The sequence below is a fragment of the Bos indicus genome, chromosome 11 (genome assembly GCF_029378745.1).
Source record: "Bos indicus isolate NIAB-ARS_2022 breed Sahiwal x Tharparkar chromosome 11, NIAB-ARS_B.indTharparkar_mat_pri_1.0, whole genome shotgun sequence".
Taxonomy (NCBI): Eukaryota; Metazoa; Chordata; class Mammalia; order Artiodactyla; family Bovidae; genus Bos; species Bos indicus.
The window spans coordinates 36268266-36291977 of NC_091770.1; the positions used below are offsets into that span (position 1 = coordinate 36268266).

The 23712-nt window shown below is 39.3% G+C and overlaps 1 protein-coding gene across 2 annotated transcripts in view; it reads right to left on the reverse strand.

Annotated features, from left to right (window-relative positions):
- Nucleotides 1-1102: 1102 nt before the first annotated feature.
- PSME4 (proteasome activator subunit 4) overlaps nt 1103-23712 on the reverse strand; it is a 100147-nt gene continuing 77537 nt past the window's right edge. For both annotated transcript variants that reach the window (XM_019970140.2, XM_070798649.1), the window contains 11 exons: nt 21574-21678; nt 20938-21029; nt 19956-20087; nt 19185-19393; nt 17921-18006; nt 10283-10411; nt 9069-9224; nt 7126-7288; nt 3897-4030; nt 3056-3194; nt 1103-2629 (listed from right to left, as the gene is read on the reverse strand). In XM_019970140.2, the coding sequence (XP_019825699.2) occupies nt 3060-3194; nt 3897-4030; nt 7126-7288; nt 9069-9224; nt 10283-10411; nt 17921-18006; nt 19185-19393; nt 19956-20087; nt 20938-21029; nt 21574-21678 (1341 nt within the window). In that variant the 3' untranslated portion in view covers nt 1103-2629; nt 3056-3059. The remainder of the gene's footprint in view (nt 2630-3055; nt 3195-3896; nt 4031-7125; nt 7289-9068; nt 9225-10282; nt 10412-17920; nt 18007-19184; nt 19394-19955; nt 20088-20937; nt 21030-21573; nt 21679-23712) is intronic.

Below are 23712 nucleotides of genomic sequence, written 5' to 3' on the forward strand. Positions count from 1 at the left end.
TAAGAATGCAGGCTTTCTCTTTCCCTTACTTCTACCTACCACTCGCCCCCACCCCAAACTGGCCTTAACTAAGTTTTCCAGGCCCAATCAGCAGTTTGGTCTGCCTTCACACACCTTTCCCCAAAGTCTTAACACTCAGTTCAGTTCAGTCGCTCAGTCGTGTCCAACTCTTTGCGACCCCATGAATTGTAGCAGTCCAGGCCTCCCTGTCCAACGCTGGCCTTCCCTTAAAATGGTTCCTGCTGTCATTCTCCATCTTTTTGAATGCAGCATATTTAGACAACAGTTGCCATTCATCCCTTTTCTCCCGCTCCTCCTTTTCATTCCTGAGGTCACTGACAGAACGTTTAGGAGGTAAGTAATTCCCAATATAAGCAGTTAAGGTATCAAAGTAATAAGCAACTGCTAAACCTGGTATTAGAATCACTGGGGGCATTTTAAAAACTCATTAAGGTACCTTGATTTTAGGTCTCGAACGGGCCTTCGGGGTCTTCACCAGTGGTTCTCAATCATGGCCACACAACTGAAGCATTGACGGAACTTTTAAACACTGATACCTGAGTCCCAACCAGAAAAACTCTGATTGAGGGCCACAGTGGGTACCTAGTAGGTTGTATTTTTAAAATTTCCCCACTTTAGGAATCTCACCTAAATACAGCTTAGCTAGGACGAAAGTGAAGTGGTCAATATAACATAAAGCCTCACTGCTCAAAGTATGATTTCAGGACCAGGTATCAGTATCATAAGCTGGGAGTATGAACTGAAATTCACATTCTAGGCCCATCAATCTGAGAATCAATCACCCAGATAAGTGTTGTCGAACTTTCCATGCTGACAACACTCATGTGCCTACTGAACAGGGTAACCACTAGCCCCAAGTGGCTAATGAACGTGTGAAATGTGGCTATTGAGACTGAGTAAGTTTTACTTTAAATGTAAACAGTCACATGTGGCTACGAGCTACCGTAGCTGGGCAGGTCTGATCTAGATGATTCACTCTGGTCAGAGGGCATGAATTTATAGATCCAGATCTATGAATGCAAAAGATAGTCACCAGCTCCAGAACTGTCTTCTCCTTGTAATGAAGACCAAAAACCAGGTGTTAAAAACAGTCCATTTATTGGGGTTTTAAACTAGTTACACAATTGAAATAATCAGGTTGGCACTACTCTATACAGGGATTACGCCTGTGTATGCTGACACTTAAATACTGTACCAGGACCTCTGCTGTGCTTAGGCCTGTAACAAGTCATTCAGCAAGTAGATACTAAAAAATATACCGTAGTGTTCCTTTAAGGAAGACTGTACAGGGTGTGCTGCAAGATGACATTCACCACCTTGTGAAGTACTTCAACCTAGAAGATACCTTGCATTCTATAAACTGGTCACAGGCAAACACGTGGTGTTCGCATTTAGAGATACACACAAAAAAGTTACATAAAAATTCAGACATTCTAAGGATAAATGAACTCAAACAAACCCACACCTCAGCTTTTGGAGCATGAAAAGATAAAGAAAATAATTTAAAAACACACAAAAAATGCCATTCAATTGGTACAAAAGCCAAAAGTCACTATAATAAAGAGCTACATGTGAATCTTTACAAGTTAATTACACAATGGTGTTTTGTAAGAGGTTGCATCTGTACAAAGTCTTGCCAATGCTGTCTCTACAGTTTATACAGTCTTTTACATCTATGTAACATTTATTAAACAAGTCAATTAAATATTAAGACTTATTAGTCTCTCAACGATTCTGCAGGCCAAAAAAAAAGGGTAGGGGGAGGGAGAAAAAGATTACAGAATTTCCGCAAACACAGCAGTCTTCCATTAGTAAAGTATAACAGTTTTCAAAGAGGGTCAAACAATATTTGTAAAGAACACAGGTAAAAATCATTCAGTCAGGGTTTTTATTGTTGTTGCTGTTTATTTTCAAAATCACACACTTGTATACATACATAACAATCAATCAAAAATTTATTCACCAAACCCCTGGTTTTTCAGCAACTGCTCTTCTATTCAGCACCAAAAACTCCAGTCTGTGGGCGACACGTGGACACAGGCTTCACTTCTGTGTCTGGGTCGAGCAATCCATCAGGTCCTTGGCTGAGTTCGAGACTTGCCCTCTTTTCTTTCCCTCTTCATGGCTCTCCAGGCCCAAGGCTCTCAACGCTTCAGATTTATGGCTCACAGCCCTACCACCATCTAAACTCAACAGCCATTTGGAAAGAATTCAAAATAATTTGAGATGAATGAAATGACAGGACCTGTGTTACAGATGGGCATTCTCCATTCCAAGTAAATGGTTTCATAATGAGTTCCTAGACTCTGTCTGGTCTTGTACGTCATGATCATACTGGGTAATTATTTCTAGTCTGAAACATTGTGGCTTTGTCAGATGCCTCAAAGAAAAAGTGATCAATATACTGGAAATACTTCCGGACAAGTTAGGAAATCAAATGGCAGCTGAGAACCTGTGGAATTCAGACTAATTAGACCAGACAAAGAAACCACCAAAACGATGAGAACTCAACAGTGGCAGAGTTTTTAAACCTGCAGAAAACCACCACAGATGGTACCTGAGGATCTGGAATTTTTGATGAAAAGAGCTCGAAGTGAGGACTACTCATCTGTATCAAGGAAGAAAAAGGGTGGGGGGGGGGGGCGGGGAGAAGCTTCAGTTAGACAACAGAACATCCAACTCAAAGAGGCAAATAAATGAAATCTTTTTTCATCCTATTTCAATAGAAAGGCTTCTGGGTCCTACCTCTTTAATACAGAATGGATAACAAATACTTAAGAACCGAGATGAAATATTTTTACAACTGTAGAACCCAGAATCCCTAGGACAACCCAAAATGGCCAGGCCCCACTCAGAGGCAATTATGAGTAAGAGCTCTTTTCTTCTATTTAACCATAAGCCCATAAAAGCTGTCACATCAATTCTCTGCTTAATACCTAAAGCAGAGAAAAAAAAGTATAAAATTCTCCGGGAACTTCCACTGGGTCACAGCAAAAGTCGTGAAAACAGACTTTTGTATGCTTCGCTGCCTCACCTTTCTATGCATAATAGCAGGGTGACACAAGGAGATCGGTGAGAACGAGCAGCTGGTCGTCAGTGAATTGCTGTTTGTGTTCTTGCCAGTTGTCATGGTGTGTCCTTCGGAAATTGGATAATGTCTTTTTTACAGTCATCTGTAGGATAAGCAACCCACATACATTTCACTTTAACCTCTCCAGGATTATGTTCAGGATACCTTTAAGTAACAATCCTTCGGGACTTCAGATCTTACACTTCACCAAGCGCTACACAACCAATAAACCAAACTTACCTCAAAAAGCCACCACGATTATTTCTTTAGAATTGGTACTAGCTTCACTTTGGGACAAATGACTAGAACTCATACCACATTGTTAAATCAGTTTCAATATATAGTTAATATATACTTAGTCAAAGTGAAAAGAACAAAGTCATTGGTCTTTCAAGTTGTTTAATGTAGGAACACAGGTGTTCAGTAAATAATACCATCACATTTTCCTGTTTAACATTAGCCTTTGGTTAGATACTTCCTAGGTATAAAAAGCAAGCGAAACAGAAGTATAAAATTTAAATATCCTGACAATACTGGCAATACACTTTGCTTCCACTGGACTGGGAAGGGCAGAAGACATGGTAATTTTCTTGCTAACAAAAGATCTCAAATATAGAAAACAGTGGGGTCTCTGCAAGACTTTAGTAACTACTGACGAGCAGACTTGGCTCTGGCAGAGGCAGTAGTAGTAACCTCATCGAAGATGACGGCCCAGAGTATACAGAAAATTATTAGTCTAAATGGTTTCTTAGAAAATTATCACTGTTAATATATGTGCAAAGAAACCAACAAGGGAGAATTTTACCTCGATTGGCTGAGGGTCATTCAGATGTGCACTGAGATTCATAAGGAGCTGGGGCATCCAGGTGGGAACATCATAAGGACTAGAAAGAACACATGCACCCAGTCCCAGCACCCCAGCATGGCGTTTCACCAACTCTGCAAAGAAAAAAGCATTTATATAAACAGATATGTACAGGACTCTATTGTACTTGCTACAGTGAGATAAATTAGTTTTCAATTATGCTAGTTGTTTCCAATGTGTGAATTTCTACCTTTAAATGACCCTGGATATGCACACATTATCAAAAACATGCTTTTAAGCCTAAATTAAAACATCCTGCATCCTATATTTTATAGGCTCTCTATTCTTTCTTTTCAGTGATACAAGTTAAAGTGTTTTCAAATTCTCAGTACAGACCTAAAAATACTTTGGTACTTAATTATTAAAAACAAAGTGTTCAACTTAAAAAAAACTAGAATTTATTGTATGCTGGTATTTCATTTGGACAGAGGAGTCTGGTGGAATACAGTCCATGGGGTCACTAAGAGTCAGACACAACTGAGCGACTAACACTTTCACTGTTATGTTATTGGAAATTCCCGTTAGGTAACTATATGACATAATTAAAACCCTGCTAGACAAAGAGAACAGACTTGTGTTTTTGGGGGGAGAGAGAAGATTGGATTCTGGGATTACCAAAGGGAAACAACTGAATACAGGACAGATCAACACTAGGGTCCCCCTGTACAGTGTGGGGAACTATATTCAACACCCAATGACAAACCATAATGAAAAAGAATATGAAGAAAAAATATATACAACTGAGTGATGGGATTCCAGTTGAGCTATTTCAAATCCTAAAAGAGGATGCTGCCAGCAAATCTGGAAAACTCAGCAGTGGCCACAGGACTGGAAAAGGTCAGTTTTCATTCCAATCCCAAAGAAAGGCAATGTCAAAGAATGCTCAAATTGCCGCACAATTGCACTCATCTCACACGCTAGTAAAGTAATGCTCGAAATTCTCCAAGCCAGGCTTCAGCAATATGTGAACCGTGAACTTCCTGATGTTCAAGCTGGTTTTAGAAAAGGCAGAGGAACCAGAGATCAAACTGCCAACATCCGCTGGATCCTCAAAAAAGCAAGAGCGTTCCAGAAAAACATCTACTTCTGCTTTATTGACTATGCCAAAGCCTTTGACTGTGTGGATCACAATAAACTGTGGAAAATTCTTCAAGAGATGGGAATCCCAGACCACCTGACCTGCCTCTTGAGAAACCTGTATGCAGGTCAGGAAGCAACTGTTAGAACTGGACATGGAACAACAGACTGGTTCCAAATAGGAAAAGGAGTATGTCAAGGCTGTATATTGTCACCCTGCTTATTTAACGTATACGCAGAGTACATCATGAGAAACGCTGGACTGGAAGAAGCACAAGCTGGAATCAAGATTGCCGGGAGAAATACCAATAACCTCAGATAAGCAGATGGCACCACCCTTATGGCAGAAAGGAAAGAACTAAAGAGCCTCTTGATGAAAGTGAAAGAGGAGAGTGAAAAAGTTGGCTTAAAGCTCAACACTGAGAAAACTAAGATCATGGCATCCAGTCCCACCACTCCATGGCAAATAGATGAGGAAACAGTGGAAACAGTGTCAGACTTTATTTTTTTGGGCTCCAGAATCACTGCAGCCATGAAATTAAGATACTTATTCCTTGGAAGGAAAGTTATGACCAACCTAGACAGCACATTAAAAAGCAGAGATGTTACTTTGCCAACAAAGGTCTGTCTAGTCAATGCTATGGGTTTTCCAGTAGTCGTGTATGGATGTGAGAGCTGGACTATAAAGAAAGCTGAGCACCGAAGAATTGATGCTTTTGAACTGTGGTGTTGGAGAAGACTCTTGAGAGTCCCTTGGACTGCAAGGAGATCCAACCAGTCCATCTGAAAGGAAATTAGTCCTAAGTGTTCACTGGAAAGACTGATGTTGAAGCTGAAACTCCAATACTTTGGCCACCTGATGCGAAGAGCTAACTCACTGGAAAAGACCCTGATGTTAGAAAAGATTGAAGGCAGGAGGAAAAGGGAACAACAGAGGATGAGATGGTTAGATGGCATCACCAACTCAATGGACAAGAGTGTGGGTAAACTCTGTGAGTTGGTGATGGACAGGGAGGCCTGGTGTGCTGCAGTCCATGGGGTCGCAGAGTCGGACACAACTGAGCGACTGAACTGAACTGAGTTACTTTGCTGTATAGAAAAAATTAACACAACATTCTAAATTAACTATACTTCAATAACACAGATCAGATGCTTTTTGGCTATGACATTTAAATTTCTCTTTAAACATGACACAGTCAATCAGATCTCATTGTCTTGTTTACCTTGATGCTCAATTAGAGTGCAAGCTTCTATAGAATGAGTCTTCACACTCTCACCAAATGCCTAGTGAAGTAATGATATTCCCCTCTCCAAATGAAAGCAAGAATTGGTTTGTCTACTTAGTTTCTTCTCTAAGTGTGTGTGTGCTATGTGTGCTAAGTTGCTTCCGTCGTGTCCAACTCTTTGAGACCTTATGGACAGTAGCCCACCAGGCTCCTCTGTCCATGGGACTCTTCACACAAGAATAATGGAGTGGGTTGCCATGCCCTCCTCCAGGGATCTTCCTGACCCAGGAACTGAACCCGTGTCTCTTACGTCTCACTGGCAGATGAATTCTTTACTACTAGCACCACACATAAGTTGTAAATTCTAAAAACAAATATTTTAACCCTCAAAAATAACTAATTCTGGATACCTCTCTTTATAAAGCAATTTCAGGTGAGTGGGTACAGACTTGATTTACTCTAATAGCTGTATGCAGCAGTGTACACATTCCTTCGTACCTTTCTCAATTTTAGCTTTTATATCCCAGGTCTTCCCTTCTATATATGCAAAGCTTCTCAAAAGCAGCTATTCCTGGTACCTAGCATGCTGCTAAGTTGCTTCAGTCGTGTCCGACTCTGTGCGACCCCAGAGACGGCAGCCCACCAGGCTCCCCGTCCCTGGGATTCTCCAGGCAAGAACACTGGAGTGGGTTGCCATTTCCTTCTCCAATGCATGAAAGTGAAAAGTGAAAGTGAAGTCGCTCAGTCGTGTCCGACTCTAGCGACCCCATGGACTGCAGCCCACCAGGCTCCTACAAGCATCCAATAAATATTTGTTGAGCAAGCCTGGTTAATTCCCAAAAGGTATTTTCTACCAGTATTGTTACCTGCAGAAGGAATCGTATCTCCTACAAAACCAGGGTCACGCTTCCTTTTCTTCGGTAGTTTTGTTTTGCAAAGTTGCTCAAAATGAATCTGCATAGGACTGTCCATGGTAAGGAAGTTACACTGTAACAGACCACTTAAGGTGGTAGCAGCCATTTCTCTAACCTGTAGAGATAATCACTTCCATTAGACTTGAGATCCTAAGCCTGGGGAGGTGGGGAGGGTGGTGTGGGAAGTGGGGTGGGGACTTTCCCTGATATTTGTATTCAAACTGTGTGAATGCTCTTTTGCAGTTTCTTAATGGAGAATCCATCAGGCTCTTAAAGGGTCCTGGCCTCAAAACAGATGAGTCACTAACACCAGGCTTACAGAAAGTAAACGCTTACCCATGCTATAAAAAATTTTCCGTACATTCTTTTCCCACTGACTGAGTTTTTCTTATCTGGAGTTTAACTGTAAAAGCAGTGCCAGAGCCTGACATTAAAATAAAACTTTCCTAGACTCTACATCCCTTAAAACAACTGCCGTTGTTATTTTCATTGGTAATAAAGACACAAGATAATTTCTATAATTGGCATACACAGTAGAGATTTATATCCGTTTTAATTCTTACAAACTTCATAGGCTGTTTTAAGACTATAAATACAGTCTATAGAAATACTAATAGTTTTTTCAAATTCAAGTGGGAACTCAAGTTTTGGGAAGACAAAAAAAAGCTGTAAAAAGTTATACACATCACAATAGTTTCTCCTGAACAGTTGTAAGGAAAGGCAGTAATAATTTGAAAAAATGCTTTGCCACTTATTCCTTCAAAACATTTTTTCTTCAATTTTTCAGTGTGACAGTTTGGGGGTACTTAACATATTCTTTGCTATTTTCATTATAATATATGAAATACATTATAAAATTTTTTATTATTTCATACTTGGTTGCATAGAGTAACAGCTAAGTTTAAGCCTACTACATGGAATAAAATATAAACATAATCTATAAAAGTGTTCTAAAACAAGATTCAGAAAACAGTCCATTTTGCTATAATATCTAAAGGTAGGAAACACTGTCCTTGGAGATTTCCACCTTTCCATTTCTATTCTTTAATGAAAAAAAAAAAAAAAAAAACAAACCCTCTAAAACAATTTACAGAGAGCTGCAAATATTTTAACTGGAGCTTGTCAGAGTTATGGCTACAGTGTAAGTACTCAGTAACTCGACACATCTGCTCCAAAGGACACAAGCAAGCTGGAATGCAAAATTAATAGGCTTCCAGTCCCAGTTTCCTATAGATACAAATGTATTTTCAGTGCTCTCAAATAAAATATATATAATCACTGGGAGTGCTCCACTATATGGAAAACCCATAAAGTCCACAAAATAAAATAAACAAAAATTTCACAAAACTTTCAATTACTTTTTCTTAACCTAAGGCCAATTTAGAAAGTTACGTCTTATTCCATAATTATCACATCATGCTTTTCTTACATTAGGCTGATGTGAACTAACATGGTCTTTTTGTACAAATATTAATGTTTCCTTAGCAAAAGCTGACTTCGATTTCTCTACCAAGGAAAATAAACAGGGATAACAATCTTTTCTTAAATCTACTGAATAATAGCACCTATGTGTAGATTTTCATTCTCTTGAAACTGCTCTCATACACATACCCATTAGCCCTTTAAAAATCAGTAAAATAAGTAGAGCATTATCATTTGCAATTTCATAGATAAGAAGACTTTGGTTCATCAGTGTTATCTGCCCAACTGCAAAGAGAAGCCAGAACAAGAATGTGTCCAGTGTTTGTTTACACTTGGGGTATCAAAGTAATTACAAAGGGCTATGTTAAAATTAAAGTTGCTTTACATATTAGTGTGTAAATACTCTTTTAGAGGCACCAAAATGCTTTCTTTAAATTTATTCAAATTTCAGTTTGCTATAACTTAAATTTTACCTCTAGCTGTTCATCCTCCAAAAGACTTATAACCAGCCACCTGATGTCTTTAACTGCATCTTCATTGTTTAGGAAAATAAAGAGGTTATAAAACACCATGGTCTGGAGGTAGGTCAGCACTGTGTATCTAGCATGCCAAGAACTGCTTCTTGCTGTCTGTGAATGAGAAATTAGTAGAAATGACCAGAACATGAGATGACAGTGGCATTATCCACAAATAATAGAAATTTGCAATGTAACTCTACTTTTACAAGTACAGCCAGAGCAAGCTCATCTTGTATTTCCTTCTAAACAAAAGGGCACACAAGCTGTCTCAGGTGAAGTTAAGTATTCTGAATATACGAATGAGAGTGAAAGGAAAGGAACACATGGATGAAAGTCAATTTTAGAAGAGTTATTTATAATTAATGACTTAACTCCTCCAAGGGCTGCATATTGTTGTATTTTACTTTTGATAGTAGTAGGTAGGGTAGTTAAAGCAAACAAAATGGAGAACTACTATAGTCTACTGCATAAAAAAATACCATTTGAGGCTATTAAAAAATATTTTTCAGTTGTAATCAAACTTAAAAATCTGAAAACTGAGGGAAAGTGTCCATTTTCTATATAACACACATAATAACTGGGTAAAGCTGAGCACAGAGTCACTAAAAATGCAGCTATGGGACTTCCGTGGTGGTTAAGACTCTGAGCTTCCACTGCCGGGGGTGCAGGTTTGATCCCTGGCTGGGGAACTAAGATCCCACAGATCCCACATGCCATGCAGTGTGGCCAAAAAAAAAAAAAAAAAATTTAAATTTAAAAAAATAAATAAATAAAAATGCCAGAAAATAGACACTCACTTAGGTCTTTTTACCACAAATCAGAAAACAGAAATGAATAAAATAAAGGGGAAATGGTAAAAGAGAATGCTCACCCCCACCCCAATAAGCACTTTGTATCCAAGGTGTTCCAAGAATTAGCTCCTTATGTATACAGAAAACATGGGGGTTGAGTGACCTGCACAAAGTCACAGACGTTGGTGGCAAAGCCATGTACAGATTCTAAATCTGTTTCTTTGGCTGACATATGTCTTCTCTCATGCTAAAAGAAGATTCACAATGAATGCAAATAGCAGGTATTGTGTGTGTGTATCACAGGTGACTTTGTGAAATTCTTAGAATGGTAAACCAAAATTCTAACCAAAGATACAAGTTTCTGATATACACTCTTACTTGATTTAGCACCTGAAGTACCAAAGGCACTTGATGAGGGTAAAGCAACCCCTGAGACATTAGTGATAAACATAACTTTGCATCTCTTTTCAGTTCATCATAGCTATTGTCATTTTCCACTGGGGCAATCTAGAGAACAACAAGAACAAAACAAAACAAAGACATAAATTAAAAAACAGCCAGTAAGTACAAAGGCATCCTTACATGAAAGAAATCACATTTTTAACAACTTCTACAGAAAAAACAAACATATACAAAACTAAAGAACAGTTTAATGAATTCCCATGAATCAACCAATTCTTCAACAATGACAAATTCATGGCTATTCCTTTCATTTTCTGCTCCCCTATTGTTCCCCCTCCCTCAATTATTTGAAACAAATACCAAACATATTTCATCCATAAGTATTTTATTTTTATCACTGAAAGACAAAGTCTCTTATTTAAAAAACATGTCATGAAATTATACATAAAAACTCATTACAGCTAAAATATGTTCAGTAGTGCTCAAATTTCTCCAAGTATTTCATACATGTTATCACAATTACTCTGGGGGAATCTGGTTCAACATAATAACCATACAACACTGCATTTGGAATGTCTGTTAATATTTAAGAACAATCTATAAATTTCCTCTACCCGCTTTCAAAATTCCTTTCTTTTAAAACAAGGGGGATGGGGCAGGTCCTTTGTTTTTACAGTCTCCCTTATTATGACCTCCCTTTCCTGACTACATTCCTTTGCGGCATCCACTGGCTCTAGTTTGTCCTATAAAGAAGCCATTAGATCCAGAGGTCTGATTTTATTCAAGTCTGACTGGGCACAATATAAGTATTAATAGTACTGTGTATTTCCTTCACTTACATCCAGTTTTCTCTTTTTGCGATGAACTATTATAAAAACATAAGTTTCCAAAATAGTGACACTCATTCCTCCTTCGTTGTTGCCTAGAATGCTTTATGGGCTTCTCTGGTGACTAGTGGTAAAGAATTCACCTGCTGATGCAGGAGACATGCGTTCAATCCCTGGATCAGGGAGATTGGAGATCCCCTGGAGAAGGAAACGGCTACCCACTCCAAGATTCTGCCTGGGAAATTCCATGGTCAGAGGAGCCTGGCGGGCTACAGTCCATGGGGGTGCAAAAGAATTGGACATGACTTAGCAACTAAACAACAGTGGAATGTTTTATACAAAAACCTCTTTCTTACTCAGAATGACTTCCCTAACCTCCAGATGTGAAAAATGAAACAATTTTTTAAAGTATCATTAAGAACCAATGCATTTCAACAAATTTGATGGTTTTAACCCACTGTGGTTACTCTTTTTTATAGAACTCAAACTGGCTCCAAGTCCTTTGAACAACTACAGCATCCTTGGTTTCTGGTATGACAAGATGACCTAGGTTTATTCTGTACATTTCTCGGTTCAAACCATATTTTTTAAAGAGAAAGAGATCATGTATTAGCACACTTTTTCTTTTGAGTATCTGAATCTTGAAGAGAAAGATGCAAGGAGACAGCACCCTGAAGAGACTATTAGATGCTGTTACCCAGGTCTTCAGAGCTGCTGTGGTTCCTACTCTGTTCTTAAGCTGTTACTTCCATTCTACGAACTATGCAGGTATCTCTGAGTAATTGAGCTAATTTACTAGTTTTGTTGGCACAGTCACTTAGTTTCTAATGCTTACAACCAAAATACAAAATAAGAATACAATGGTATAAAAAAGGAATGATCCTAATCTTTCTTTTGCGTTATCATACAAATTTATTATTTTTAGTGTATCACAGATCAGATTCAACTGCCATTAAACTGTGCTAACCTGTAGAAAGTGCTGCTCCCTTAAGATGGAAACACGTCCCCTCTCTCGCCCTGACCATTAGCATTTGAGCTCTTGATTATTCCAAGTTAAAGTCTGGTTAAAGACTTGTAACAGACATTTTACACTGTGCTCTCTAGGTCACAGGCACTATCTTATTTCCACCTCGTGAGGGATACTGCTATTATTCACACTACATAGAAGAAGATAACCTTAGATGTTCAGTAGCTTGTCTAAAATCACCAAAAAACAGCGCCTGTCACAGAAAGGATTTTAAACGAGATCTCTATTCAAAGCCTGTGCTCTGTTAGTTATTCTTGGTTAAAAATCCTCTTCTCTCATTCTGAAGCAAAATGGAGAATCTTAAAGTAGAATACACAAATAACTGAAACTTGCACCTTGTATTTCCAAGGGTTATTTTGGGGAAGGGGGGTATAAAACTGCTTTTCATGGGACAGGAAAAACAATAGTTCATTTAGAATCAAATAAATACCTCAAATATGTCCAAAACAAAACTACTGATCTCATCTCCACTATTTCTGTGCTCCTCCTACAGTTTAGTCAATGGTATAGTCCCCTCTTTATCTTTACTCTGTACATCTCATCTGTCTACACAATAATGCTGTTCATCTGTGCTGTGAGACCTGCATAACCCGGACCCCTTTTACCATGAAGACCTAAAAGAGGTTCTCAACCTCAATATTTGTATACTGAGGTCACGTGTTAGGCCCGTTACTAGCAAACTATGCAGTACAGTATTCTAGTGATTTACAGTTTTTATAAATTTCAAGTGGATTCAAACCATCCTATCAATCTCATTCTCATACACTATTTGCTTGCTGACTTTTTCTCTGAGTGAAGAAAAGGGGTGGAACTCCAGCTGGTCTAACATTCATTGCATATTACCCACTAACAAAACTATAAGCTCATATTCCATACCCACTGTGAAAGGCAGTGGAAAAAACTTGAAGCACCACTGCCCTAAAGACAAATCAAATCTACACCAAGGACTCACAAGTTACAAAGGCATATATATACATATACTAATAGCCACCGTCCACTTTTACATAGAGAAGACCCCAAAGGTATTCTGGGCATCAGGCCCTACAGGGCACTTTAAAAAGTATTTTAGTAGTGAATCCTTTGAAAATTACCAGGAGTGTTATCTTTTGGAATCTCCTAAAGACAAAACCGGAGAAGGCAATGGCACCCCACTCCAGTACTCTTGCCTGGAAAATCCCATGGATGGAGGAGCCTGGTAGGCTGCAGTCCATGGGGTCGCTAAGAGTCTGACACAACTGAGCGACTTCACTTTCACTTTTCACTTTCATGCACTGAAGAAGGAAATGGCAACCCACTCCAGTGTTCTTGCCTGGAGAATCCCAGGGACGGGGGAGCCTGGTGGGCTGCTGTCTATGGGGTTGCACAGAGTCGGACACGACTGAAGCGACTTAGCAGCAGCAGCAGCAGCAGCAAAGACAAAACACACTGTGGCAGATCAGAAGTTTAGCATGCCATTTGCTTATAAATAGTAACAAGGGCCCTGGTTCTTAAACAGCAACAACTGGACTGACCAGTAGCTATCACATAGTGGTGATATTTGTACTAAGCCTTCCCAATCTGCAATAAGACTATACTTATCCACAACCAACCACAGCATCACTATCAACTATAATTCTGGAAACTACTACATTAATCTTAGTTTACCAGCTTCAATCACTGAGTGGATGAATGATTAAAACCACCTCAGGTTGTATCTTGCAGCAAATAAAACTTCAATATGATCAATGGAGACAGGTTACTTTCTGCAAGTGTTCGTTAGAACCAACGATATACAGTGCCATTCAACATTATAAAATAAATACAATATGCACGCACATTAAGTCACTTTAGTCGTGTCCGACTCTTTGCGATCCCCATGGACTGTAGCCTGCCAAGCTCCTCTGTCCAAGGAGTTCTCCAGGCAAGAGTACTGGAGTGGGTTGCATTCCTTTCTCCAGGGAATCTTCCTGACCCAGGGATTGAACCCGGGTCTCCCACACTGCAGGCAGGCTCTTTACCATCTGAGCCACCAGGGAAACCCAAATACAATATACTGAACATTTTGATTTTTGGATTTATTACACATTGAATTAAAAAGTCAGAAACAGTTATATTCAAAAATGCCACTGTAACTTTCTTTTAAGCAAGCAGTATTTTCCTAAACTATTATTACTTGCAAATTGGCTCTCAGTGAAACAATATTCTGTCTTTAGACTTTTCACATTAACTGTCAAAATCTTACTCTTACCTAATATTAAAAAGATAATTTCAACAAATATTTAACTCAACGGCACAGGAGCGGCAGCTGCGACAGCGCAGGAATGGCTGAGAGAAGCTACCCCACGTCCAAGGTCGGGGCGGCAACCGAGAGGAGCTACCCTACGTCCAAGGTCAGGGCAGCAGCCAAGAGGACCTACCCCACATCCAAGGTAAGGAGCAGTGGCTGTGCTTTGCTGGAGCAGCCCTGAAGAGATACCCCATGTTCAAGGTAAGAGAAACCCAAGTAAGATGGTAGGCACTGAGAGAGGGCATCAGAGGGCAGACAGACTGAAAACACGATCACAGAAAACTAGCCAATCTGATCACATGGACCACAGCCTTGTCTAACTCAATGAAACTAAGCCATGCCCTGTGGGGCCACCCAAGATAGATAGGTCATGGTGGAGAGGTCTGACAGAATGTGGTCCACTGGAGAAGGGAATGGCAACCCACTTCAGTATTCTTGCCTTGAGAATCTCATGAACAGTATGAAAAGGCAAAAAGACAGGATGCTGAAAGATGAACTCCCCAGGTCTGTAACTGCCCAATATGCTACTGGAGATCAGTGGAGAAATAACTCCAGAAAGAATGAAGGGATGGAGGCAAAGCAAAAATTACACCCAGTTGTGGATGAGACTGGTGATAGAAGCAAGGTTCGACGCTGTAAACAGCAATATTGCATAAGAACCTGGAATGTCAGGTCCATGAATCAAGGCAAATTGGAAGTGGTCAAACAGGAGATGGCAAGAGTGAACACTGACATTCTAGGAATCAGCGAACTAAGATGGACTAGAATGGGTGAATTTAACTCAGACGACCATTGTATCTACTACTGTGGGCAGGAATCCCTTAGAAGAAACGAAGTAGCCATCACAGTCAACAAAAGAGTCTGAAATGCAGTATTTGGATGCAACCTCAAAAACGACAGAATGACCTCTGTTCATTTCCAAGGCAAACCATTCAATATCACGGTAATCCAAGTCTAAGCCTCTACCAGTAACGCTGAAGAAGCTGAAGTTGAACGGTTCTATGAAGACCTATAAGACCTTTTAGAATACCCAAAAAAGATGTCCTTTTCATTAGAGGGGACTGGAACGAAAAAGTAAGAAGTCAAGAAACTGCTGGAGTAACAGGCAAATATGGCGTTGGAGTACAAAATGAAGCAGGGCAAAGGCTAATAGAGTTCTGCCAAGAGAACACACTGGTCATAGCAAACACCCTCTTCCAACAACACAAGAGAAGACTACACATGGACATCACCAGATGGTCAATACTGACATCAGATTGATTATATTCTTTGCAGCCAAAGATGGAGAAGCTCTATACAGGCAGCAAAAGCAAGACCGGGAGCTGACTGTGGCTCAGATCATGAACTCCTTATTGCCAAATTCAGACTGAAATTGAAGCAAGTGGGGAAAACTACCAGACCATTCAGGTATGACCTAAATCAAATCCCTTATGATTACACAGTGGAAGTGAGAAATAGATTTAAGGGACTAGATCTGATAGAGTGCCTGATGAACTATGAACGGAGGTTCGAGACACTGTACAGGAGACAGGAATCAAGACCATCCCCAAAATATACCCATTTGAATGCAGAGTTCCAAAGAATAGAAAGGAGAGTAAGAAAGCCTCCCTCAGTGATCAATGCAAAGAAATAGAGGAAAACAATAGAATGGGAAAGACTAGAGATCTCGTCAATAAAATTAGATACCAAGGGAACATTTCATGCAAAGATGGACTCAATAAAGGACAGAAATGGTATGGACCTAACAGAAGCAGAAGATATTAAGAAGAGGTGGCAAGAATACACAGAAGAACTGTACAAAAAAGATCTTCACGACCCAGATAATCATGATGGTGTCATCACTCACACTCACCTAGAGCCAGACATCCTGGAATGTGAAGTCAAGTGGACCTCAGGAAGCATCATTACGAACAAAGCTAGTGGAGGTGATGGAATTCCAGTTGAGCTATTTCAAATCCTGAATGATGATGCTGTGAAAGTGCTGCACTCAATATGCCAGCAAATTTGGAAAACTCAGCAGTGGCCACAGGACTGGAAAAGGTCAGTCTACATTCCAATCCCAAAGAAAGGCAATGCCAAAGAATGCTCAAACACAATTGCACTCATCTCACATGCTAGTAAAGTAATGCTCAAAATTTTCTAAGCCAGGCTTCAGCAATACATGAACCATGAACTTCCAGATGTTCAAGCTGGTTTTAGAAAAGGCAGAGGAACCAGAGATCAAATTTCCAACATCCACTGGATCATGGAAAAAGCAAGAGAGTTCCAGAAAAACATCTATTTCTGCTTTACTGACTATGCCAAAGCCTTTGACTGTGTGGATCAGAATAAACTGTGGGAAATTCTGAAAAAGATGGGAATACCAGACCACCTGACCTGCCTCTTGAGAAACCTGTATACAGGTCAGGAAGCAACAGTTACTGGACATGGAACAATAGACTGGTTCCAAATAGGAAAAGGAGTACATCAAGGCTGTATATTGTCACCCGGCCTATTTAACTTATATGCAGAGTACATCATGAGACATGCTGGGCTGGAGGAAGCACAAGCTGGAATCAAGATTGCTGGGAGAAATATCAATAACCTCAGATATGCAGATGACACCACCCTTATGGCAGAAAGTGAAGAACTAAAGAGCCTCTTGATGAAAGTGAAAGAGGAGAGTGAAACAGCAGGCTTAAAGCTCAACATTCAGAATACTAAGATCATAGCATCCAGGCCCATCACTCCATGGCAAATAGATGGGGAAACAGTGGAAACAGTGGCTGACTATTTTTTGGGGCTCCAAAATCACTGCAGATGGTGACTACAGCCATGAAATTAAAGGATGCTTACTCCTTGGAAGGAAAGTCATGACCAACCTAGACAGCATATTAAAAAGCAGAGACATTACTTTGTCAACAAAGGTCCGTCTGGTCGAGGCTATGGTTTTTCCAGTGGTCATGTATGATGTGACAGTTGGATTATAAAGAAAGCTGAGCACCAAAGAACTGATGCTTTTGAACTGTGGTGTTGGAAAAGACTTGAGAGTCCCTTGGACTGCAAGGAGATCTAACCAGTCCATCCTAAAGGAGATCAGTCCTGGGTGTTTATTGGAAGGACTGGTGTTGAAGCTGAAGCTCCAATACTTTGGCCACCTGATGAAGTGCTGACTCATTTGAAAAGACCCTGATGCTGGGAAAGATTGAGTGCAGGAGGAAAAGGGGACGACAGAGGATGAGACTGTTAGATGGTATCACCAACTCAATGGACATGGGTTTAGGTGGACTCCGGGAGTTGGTGATTGACAGGGAGGCCTGGCATGCTGTGTTCATGGGGTCGCAAAGAGTCGGAAATGACTGAATGATTGAACTGATCACCTAATGATTTTCCTGTGATGACTTTTTTTAGAGATGTACACAAATCATACAGCCTGAAAACTTATCAACCCTCTGATAATAATTTCTTTTGAAGGTCAAAAGGGGATGCAGCTTTAATTTCAGACATAAACTTACCTTAAAGAACAAAGGCAGAAGCTGAAGTTGTTCTGCGACTGCTGTAGAGAATGATCTTCCTGCACTTGCCATCAGCCATTTCAAAACTTATGGAAACAAAAACAAAGAGTCAGTCTTCACTACTGAGTTAGAGACTACATAAGGTAGAATAGTTCTATGATATAGTGCAACCCAGAAAAGCACTCTGAGAGCTCTTCAATGTAAAGAAAGAGATCATCTGTGTTACTTCACAGATTTGATCAGCAGTGTGACAGGATCCTAAACAAAGGTTATCAACCAATCCAGGGAACTGAAATCACTTTCAAAAGAATCAATCGGCTAGCTATTGATAACTATTTATCTACAAACAACCACATGAAGTACAGATGAAAACCAGCCTTCAAACATCCTCACAAAGCAAAAATGATAATGAAATTAGTTGTTTACACTCCTAGTAAAGATCTACAACTCAAAAACAACAAAACAACCTAATTCAAAACTGGGCAAAGACCTTGACATTTCTCCAAAGAAGAAACAAAAATGGAAATGAAAAGAAACAAAAATGAAAAATGAGGGCAATGTAAATCAAAATAAGATACCTTCTTCACACCTACTAGGAGAGCTATTGTCATAAAAACAGAAAACAAATGTTGGCCAAAAGGTGCAAAAGTTGAAATCTTTCTAATACTGCTGTTTGGAATATAAAATGATGAGGCCACTGTAGAAAATACCTTGGTGGCGCCTCAAAAAATTAAACATAGAATTACCCTATGGTATAGCAATTCTGCTTTCAATACCCAAAAGACATGAAAGCAGAGACTCAAATATAACTTTATATTAACATTCATAAAAATACTATTCATAATAGCCAAAAGGCATAAGCAACCTAAAAGTCTATGAATAGAAAAACACTGAAAACATTACACAAAGTGAAAAAAGCCAGACATAAAAGGAGAAATATTTTATGATTCTCCTTACATGAGATACCTAGAATAGGCATATTATAGAGACAGAAAGTAGATTGAAGGTTGTCTGAGGCTGAGGGAGGGGAGAATGAGGAGCTATTTTTTAACGGGTACAGGGCTTCAGTTTTGCAAGATGAAAAGAGTACAAAGATGGGTGAAAGTGATGGCCATACAATAATGTAAACTATTTGATGCCACTCAACTGTAAATGTTATATTATGTACATTTTACCATAATAATTAAAAAAAGAGAAAAAAGTCAGTAGGATAATCTAAAGTATCTGTTTTTAAAGGGGGTTTCTACTAACTTGAGCCACTCACTAGTTTTTAAGAGTTTAATGCCCTGGGTTCGTTCATCTTCTTCACCAATTCCATTTTCTTCCATAACATGGTTCTGAATTTCTTCATCTACATCCATGAGGGGTTTCAACTTCTCTAGAATTCGAGCAGTAAACTCAGGGACACGAGGTGATGCTGTTGGTGCAGTGTTTGGCAAAGAAACATCTATCATGAATATATAGGTCAGCACACTGTAAAATAAAATATATATAGTAAGAATAGATCCCACATTATGGATAAAACTAAGGTTCAAAAGTATGACCCAACCAAAGTAAATCTGCCCAGGACAATTCCTGGAGAGGAACTTGTGCCTACAACTTGTGCCTGTGCCTACAACTCTGAGGTATTAAAAACTGCAGTGTGGCAACCACTCCCCACTTGCTTGTGAGCACAATACCATTCTATTTTACATTCAGAAAGTGCAAGTGTAGTTGCTCAGTCAAGTCGGACTCTTTGGGACCCCAAGGACTGTAGCCCACAGGCTTCTCTGTCCATGGAATTCTCCAAGCAAGAATACTGAAGTGGATTGCCATTCCCCTCTCCAGGGGATTGTTCCAACCCAGGAATCGAACTGTGGTCTCCTTCCGTTCAGAGCCTCTCATCTAAGGTCCCACAATACAATATAAAACAAAATCTGAAGAAAAGTATATCACAAAACTCAACAGTAACATAAACAGTATGTATTATTTGACACCAAAATTTAATAAAAAGGACTCAAGAGGTATACCATACCACAGGGAAAATAATACCCACCTCCCTATTCTTTCCCTAACATTTTTGTAAACCTGGGTGAGTTTGGGCTCCAAATACTTCAGTAGTCTATGCAATAACTCAGGCACTCTCCACTCTTGCTGGGCAAGGCCGCCTTGGAGGACATAGAGTCGACTAAAAATCAAAACAAATGAGAGCTGGGTTAGTGCCCCTCTCCACCTTTGCCTGTCCCCCACTCCCCCACTCTGTGGCATGTGGGATTTTAGTTCCGTAGCCAGGGATCAAACCCATGCCCCTTCAGTGGAAGTACAGGGTCTTAACACTCGAACACAAGGGAAGTTCTGCCTTTACATGTTGACAGTCTGTATTCTACCTAAAACTGTTTCATTTTCAAGCTGACAGTATAGAACAGCATCTTTAGGAAGACTTTATTATTTTTTTCTACATCATTTTCTCTGTATTCCATTTCATCTCCACTACTATACAGACAAAAGAAACAGACTTTAGAATACTCACTGAGTTAATCTCTAAGCATTAGAAGTTTCCTTACTAATTAATATTAATAATAAATGACTTTTCTTATTAACAGGATTATCTAGATTTCCTTCTATTGTTCAGTAATTTGTTTTACAGCTCCTTATGCCCAAGTATATTTTTCCTTAAAAGGATTACTATCTTCTTTCCTAATAGGAAAGTATAAAAAATTAGATCATGTGATAAGGAAGTTAGTAATATCATAATGGTACAAAAGAGCAGTCCTGATAGAAAAGATGTTAACAATAGAGTAGGCTGGACCTACTTTTTGTTTGAACTGCTCAGGCTGCCTTCATTTCTCCTACTTGTTCTCAAGTGAGAAATAACTCTACTTAGCATCATAGGTTGTATGTAAATGGACTATGGTCATCACTCAGAAGAACGGGGTTACGATATGTAGCTGTTAGAGGTGCAGAGCTTCACTTCCACTTCTACATCAAGAACAAAGATGTTATCTTTTGTTAACCTCCTCAGTTTCCTTCTTATTTACCATGCATCTACAAAGGATCCTCCTTCACCACTCAGTGGTGATTCCAACAGCAGTTCAAAAAGCCAATGAAGTTTCCGGGGATCTCTGCTTTCCTGTGTTGAAAACATAAAGTAGCAATTAAAACAGGGGCCATATAATTCTGCAAATAAATCAGACATCCTTACTTTAGAAATATAAACAAACCTAAGTCTTGAGGAAGAAAATCAAATTAAAACTTATGGGTGAGTCAAATCCAAATGTAGCTGATGTTAGGAAGAGCAACAGTGAGAAAACTGTCAGCTAATCAGACTGTTTTAAATCAAAGTATAACTGCTCTGCACGTTTCTGTTGTCAAAAATGACACCTATAACCTTGTATCATCTGGCTTTTACTATATATAAGTGACACTTCTAGGTATATGAGTTGGCTTGTCATTTAATCTAAAAATGCAATTATCATGGCAAAGAAGGTATAATTATTACTTAAGAGTTATCACTCAAGGCTTGTTTAAAAGGCTAAACAGCACCATCTCTCCAGTTATGTAAGAGGACAAAATTTCAGGATCAAGAAATATGAGATTTTACATATTTTGAGATAGGGTATGAAATAGTTTGAATAGATCATTAGTGAGACACAAAAATGAAGAGGAAAACTTACACAGGATGTTGCTATACAAGTTCCCCAGTCGTTGTAAGTTTCTACTGTAATGTTGGACAATGCTGTTCGAAGTAGAGGACATAGAAGTTCCCAAAGCTTCTCCACCTACTCAAATAAAATATAGAAGTTAACGATACTCAGAACACTTTTCTTAAACTATCTGTTCCTGCAAACCCACACATACAAATACACAAACTGATCTTTCCTTTATTTCTTAAAAGACCCAAAGAATTGAAGAAGGTACCATGATACATGAAAACATGGCCAGATAATACGGCAATTTCCTCCCCTCTTCCCCCCGCAAAAAAAAAAAGAAAAGAGGAGACAACTTATATGGTTCTGTACAAAATCTCTCCTACTATTGAGAAGTTATCTATTCAAATGTCTGAATAACATAGTACACTGAGCTAAAACAAAACCTCAATCATCTCTGTATTTTGCATGCTTACAGTCACAGGATTGAATTCTAATACAGGAACCAATGACGTTTCAATACAATTTAGTATTACCTGAAAGCATCATCTTTACATTCCAAGTTTTGGGTTATTATAAATAGCATTTAAAAATGTGTTCCAGTTACACAGGCAGTGAATATATGGGTCTAAACACTGAACTGCTTCTCATAGTTTAGTGAGAGCACAAATATCCTTGACAAAATGCAGATTCTGATTAATTAGCTCAGGATGGGTCTTGAGATCCTACTTTTCTAATAAACTCCCAAGTGATGCTTAAGCTACAGGTCCATGAACCCTACTTTAGTCAAAAGGACCTATGTTAAGACAAATGGGGAAGAGATGGTTTGTGATAAAATTTCCAGTTTAGCATTAGACTCTGAATAAAAAGGAAAACAAGCTATATTTTATAACAACTAAAAAGGAAAGGAGCTGTATTCTGGGATTGAGGTAACTCAAAAATGATAGAGAAAGGATGACAAGGCTACATATTAACATATTTACATAAAACTGCTTCATGATATACCAGGAAAATGGCAATGTTACAATCTAACAAATTCTTTTATTTAATACATGATTTGAATAAGTATAAAATAATATATTAATATATTAAAAAGTGTTCATAATCCTCCTACGTGTAATTAAGTATGAATGTTTTCAGGCATTCTGAACATTTTACCAGGTTACTTTCAGTCTAGTGCATTTTGCTAGGAAAGAAACTAACCTTGAGGTGGATATGTAAAACTTAATCTTACAATTCAAAAGAGGGATACTCAAAACAAGGCTGTCAAATTCAAAACCATCTACAAGACCAAATGAGTAAAGCAGCACAGAGGCTAAGAGAAAAGACTTCAGGAGAAGCTAGAGAGTGCCTCATGAAGGGAGACGCTCATGCACAGCCCCAGCCAACTGATACAGTGCAGCAACATGGGAGCAGGGTTCCAGGAGCTTCCTGTTTTTCAAGAGAAACTAAAGTTCTTTTTGCATGACATACCTGGATGGAAAATAATTCAAATTGTAAAAGATATTCAGTGCCACCTACAGAACATGACTCTGTGACCTATACTCTAAAGCAATGGAGAGTCAAAAGTGAAAGCCGCTCAGTCGTGTCTGACTCTTTGAGACCACTTGGACTATACAGTCCATGGAATTCTCCAGGCCAGACTACTGGAGTGGGTAGCCTTTCCCTTCTCCAGGGGATCTTCCCAACCCAGGGATCAAACCCAGGTCTCCCGCATTGCAGGCAGATTCTTTACGAACTGAGCTATCAGGGAAGAAAAGCAATATGGAGTCAAGCATTTAATCTTTTAGGTGCTAATATCATTTTTTTTTAAAAGATGCGTGTCTCCTCGGTGCAGCAGTGAAAATGTTTTGATAAACACATACTCTGCTGTCCATTTTGGAGGGCATGGGCACCGCAGGCTGACCCCGTGGAGATGAGATAAGCACACAGGACCACTGGCTGCTCCACTGCTGTTCCCACCACCATCCCCGTCAGACACCTGTCCGACCACCTGCCGCCTCACTCCCTCAGCAGGACTGCTGGCCCCAAGGTGGCACTTGAACACAGGCAGAGGGGCAGAGGAGGCTGAGGGGACTAATCCAGGTGTTAATACCCAATGCGTTGGGAATTGCTACACAAATGGACAATGCAACTTTAAGAAATGTGCTCCACAAATTACATCAC